Source organism: Carlito syrichta, unplaced genomic scaffold (genome assembly GCF_000164805.1).
Source record: "Carlito syrichta isolate Samal-C Ts95f unplaced genomic scaffold, Tarsius_syrichta-2.0.1 Scaffold308914, whole genome shotgun sequence".
NCBI lineage: Eukaryota > Metazoa > Chordata > Mammalia > Primates > Tarsiidae > Carlito > Carlito syrichta.
Window position 1 is genome coordinate 122,934 of NW_007253010.1, and position 4,716 is coordinate 127,649.

General features: G+C 46.0%; 1 protein-coding gene across 1 annotated transcript in view; it reads right to left on the minus strand.

Annotated features, from left to right (window-relative positions):
- The window catches only part of SYNC (syncoilin, intermediate filament protein), a 14,791-nt gene that overhangs the window by 4,069 nt on the left and 6,006 nt on the right, over positions 1-4,716 (minus strand). Inside the window, exons 2-3 of the mRNA XM_008066398.2 lie at positions 523-647; positions 279-355 (exon numbers count right to left, since the gene is read on the minus strand). Of these exons, the coding sequence (XP_008064589.1) occupies positions 279-355; positions 523-647 (202 nt within the window). The remainder of the gene's footprint in view (positions 1-278; positions 356-522; positions 648-4,716) is intronic.

A 4,716-nucleotide genomic window follows, 5' to 3' on the forward strand; every position in this document is an offset into this window, starting at 1 on the left:
CACTCACCTCAGCCTCCCAAAGGTGCGGGATTACAGGCTGAGCCACCAAGCCCAGCTAGGGAATATTTTTTAAGTCCTGCTATACCTGAAGCATTTCAAATGAACTTAGAATGCTTGACCCAGACATTTTGGTGGTATGGGTTATTCCTAAATGACTTATTTATCATTAGATACACACTTGAAGTTTTGTTTTTGGGTTTTTTTAAAGGTATTAGTATTGTTAAGCTAGGAAACCAGTAACGATGCAAGCACTACTCTTCTACCCAAAAAAAGATCACCTTGAGACTGTGTCTCGATTCCACCTGCCTGAGAACTTGGAGCATCAGACTGTTCCAGGCTCTTGGGTAGCATAGCCCTTTAAAAAAGAGAGAGCCATTTTCCGTCTGTTCATGGATGTGACCAATTTCAAAATCATTTCTCAAAATTGTTTTTCACTGTTAAGTAAAATTTTCCCTGAGCCATCCCTACCATCCATCCCCTCAGCCAGTGTTAGAGGATATTTGAGTAGCAGCAAAAACTGACTTATATGTTGAGAGCTCTTCAGCAAGACTGATCCTTAGCTGCTCCATCTCTTTGTTCTTCCGTTGCTGGAGTTGTACTCCACTTCTTAACTGCCTCTGTCGTTCTTCCATTTCCTCCAGCTGTTCCTGCATAAGATGGCCAAGAACATTTCTAATGAGCCAAACAAAAAAACCTGACATCCATTATAGTTTATAAAGTGCTTTCCTGTACATTATTTTACATTGTTTAATCTTAACAGCATTAGTAAGGCTGCCCAGGAGACTGAAGTTCAAAGAAGTTGAAAATCAAGTGACAATACTTTGGAAAATGATGACCTGAAAAGAGTCTTGTCGGATAACCACAGCTTAATAGAGTCCAGAGAGAGTGATCAGGTACTCAGAGGGACCTTTTTTTTGCTTTTTGGAGCCCAGGCTGGAGTCTAGTGGCATGCTCATGGTCACCACAGCCTCGACCTGCTGGGCTCCGGCGATCCTTCCGCCTCAGCCTTCCAAGTAGCTGGAACTACAGGTGCGTGCTTCCACGCCCGACTAATTTTTGATTTATTGTAGAGATGAGGTCTCGCAAGGTGGGTCTCGAACCTGCAGGCTCAGGCAATCTACTCACCTCGGCCTTCCAAAGCGCTGGGATTACAGGCTGAGCCATCGAGCCCGGCCAGCTATTTTGTTTTTAGAGATGGAGTGTTGCTCTGTCACCCAGGCTGGAGTGCAGTGGCAAAACCATAGCTCAGTGCATTTTTAACTTGTGGGCTCAAGTGATCCTCCTGCCTTAGCCTCTCTAGTAAGTGGGACTACAGGTGCTCACCACCACAGAGGTCCTGATATAAACCTTTGATTGATTAATCATATATTATAAAAAACTACCAATTACCTTTTTTTTTTTTTTTTTGAGTCAGAGTCTCACTCTGCCACACAGGCTGGAGTGCAGTGGCATGCTCACGGCCACTGCAGCCTCGACCTACTGGCCTCAGGCTATCCTTCCACTTCTGTCTTCCCCAATTATCTTAACAAAACCAAACTTGCACACAGAGAGGTGTATGAAACTCAGCAACTAAAGGACCAGAATTCTCTCCAACAGCACTAAGACGGTGAAACTAAAAAGTCCCTCTGAGCTGGGTGTGGCAGCTCACTCACCACTGCACTCCAGTCTGGGTGACAGAGTGAGACTCCAACTTAAAAAAAAAAATAGTTGGGCAAGGTGCCCACGCCTGTAATCCCAGCACTTTGGGCGGCGGAGGCAAGAGGATTGCCAGAGCCCAGGGGTTCAAGACCAGCCTGGGCAACTTGGCAAGACCTTGGCTCTATAATGAATCAAAAAATTAGCTGGGCCTGATCATGCACACCTGTGGTTCCAAATCAAAAAATTAGCAAGGCGTCGTAGCGCACGCCTGTAGTTCCAGCTACTTGGAAGGCTGAGGCGGAAGGATTGCCGGAGCCCAACAGGTTGATGCTGGGGTGGCTGTGAGTGTGCCACTGCATTCCAGCCTGGGTGACTGGAGTGAGACTCCAACTCCAAAAAAAAAAGAAAAGAAAACAATGCAGGAAACAAGATAGTCATTATCCTCTTGAACCCGTGGGCTCCCAAAGTGCTGGGATTACAGGCTGAGCCACCAAGCCTGGTCCTGCATCCTGTTTTCATTACACAAAAAGACTGAGTTTGTTGAATAGTTCTAAGTTGAAAAATGAAGATACTATGCAGGGAGCACTTCAGATTTTGAAGAATACTAATACAGGAACCCAATTGGTGTAAATGCTATTATTAGAAGAATTTAAATAATTTGTTCTGAGTCATCCTTGATGTTTTACCTGTGCCACATCAGTCTGCAATGTTTGATACTCTGGCTGAATCTCAGCTTTTCATCAGCATTGTCAAAAGACCGTTTTTAGTGCCCTGCCAATCCTTGGCACCACATAGATGCAGCCTTACCTGAGTGTCATCTGAAGGGAGGTATCTTCATACTGCTGTTGTAATTTCCCAAACCTTACTACCTACCAATCTGTTTTGATGAAACACAAAAGTACATGTTTGGGAAAGCAGTTTATTCCATTAGTGATAAGCTCTGACCAGGTGTAACAGCCTCACTGAAATGAAGGATTGCTACAGTGGCATTAAGGACAGTCTCCGATCTTAATCCTGTAGTGCACCTCTAAGATTAACTTTCTAAAACTTTTGTCATCTCAAAATTCTTCAAAGACTTTCCACTTTTTTTTTTTTTTGGAGTTGGAGTCTCACTCTGTCGCCCAGACTGGAGTACAGTGGCTGCTCCCGGCCACCGCAGCCTCAACCTGTTGGGCTCCAGCGATCCTTCCACCTCAGCCTTCCAAGTAGCCGGAATTACAGGCACGCACTACCACACCCGGATAATTTTTTGATTTTATTGTAGAGATGAGGTCTCACCTGCCCAGGCAGGTCTCGAACCCGTGGGCTTGGGCAATCCACTCACCTCAACCTCCCAAAGGCGCGGGATTACAGGCTGAGCCACCGAGCCCGGCTATGACTTTCCACTTTTAATGACACTCAGAATCCCTCTAACTTGAACCCCACCTGTAGCTGAACCTCCATTATTCTTCCATATGAACATTTTCCTCTAGCCCTGTACTGTCCAGTACGGAAGCTACTAGTCACATGTGGCTCTTGAGTATTTGAAATATTGCTTGTGTGCTCGCTTTGGCAGCACATGTACTAAAATTGGAACGATACAGAGAAGATTAGCATGATCCCTGCACAAGGATGACTTGCAAATTTGTGAAGTGTTCCATATTTCTAGGCCAGGCTTGGTGGCTCAGCCTGTAATCCCAGCACTTTGGGAGGCTGAGGTGAGTGGATTGCCTGAGCCCGCGGGTTCGAGACCCACCCGGGCAACTTGGCAAGACCTCATCTCTACAGTAAATGAAGAAAATTAGCCAGGCGTGGTAGTGCACGCCTGTAGTTCTGGCTACTTGGAAGGCAGAGGCGGAAGGATCACAGGAGCCCAGCAGGTTGGGGCTGCAGTGACCGTGAGCATGCTGCTGCACTCTAGTCTAGGCAACAGTGAGACTCCAACTCAAAAACAAGAAATATGCTAGTATGAGCCAGGTACAGCAGCTCATGACTATAATCGCAGCACTTTCAGAGGCAGAGTTGAGAGGATTGCCTGAGCCTACAGATCCAAGACCAACCTGGGCAACATGGCGAGACCTCATCTCTGCAATTAAAAAAAAAATTAACTGGGCATGGTGGCACATGCCTATAGTTCCAGCTATTTGGAAGGCTGAGGCAGAAGGATCACCTGAGCCCAACAGTCAAGTATACAGTGGCCATGAGTGCTACCGTACTCCAGCTTGGGTAACAGAATGAGACTCCAACTTAAAACATAATGAAAAGCTGAGGCAGAAGAATTGCCTAAGTCCAGGAGGTCGAAGCTGCAGTGGCCATGAGCATGCACTCCAGCCTGGGGGACAAGAATGAGACTCCAACTCAAAAAAAAAATGAAATATTGCTAATGTTAATTGAGGTGTGCTATAAGTGTATAGTATACCTATAGACTTCTAAGTATACACACAAAAAATATGAAATACTTAATTTTTGGTATTCATTAAATGTTGAAATATTTTCTATATGCCGAGCTGAATAAAAACTAATTTCACCTCCTGTTTTTGTGGTCTCACTCTGTCACCCAGACTGGAGTGCAGTGGCACATACCTGGCCATCGCAGCCTCGACCTGCTAGGCTCCTGTGATCCTTCCGCCTCAGCCTTCCATGTGGCTGCAACCACAGGTATGCGTTACCACTCCTGACTTATTTATTGTAGAGACGAGGTCTTGCCAAGTTTCCCGGTTGGTCTTGAACCTGCGGGCTCAGGCAATCCACATGCCTCAGCCTCCCAAAGTGCTGGCATTATGGGTCGCCTCCTTTTTTTTAATGTGGCTACTAGAACATTTAAAGTAACGTGTGACTAGCAGTGATACTTAATATTGGACAGCGCTGCTCTAGCCTGACCAACTCACAGATCTCTGTGCCTGTGCTTGTGTCATTTCTCTCGTCCAGACAGCCTGACCCTTGTTCACTACCTTCTCCCTTCCCCTGCCTACATACTACTCATAATCCAAGAGCCCCAGTGCATGTCTGTCTACAATGGCCCCAACACCAAATTTGTTGTTTTTTTTTTTTTGAGTTGGAGTCTCACTCTATCGCCCAGACTGGTGTGCAGTGGCCGCT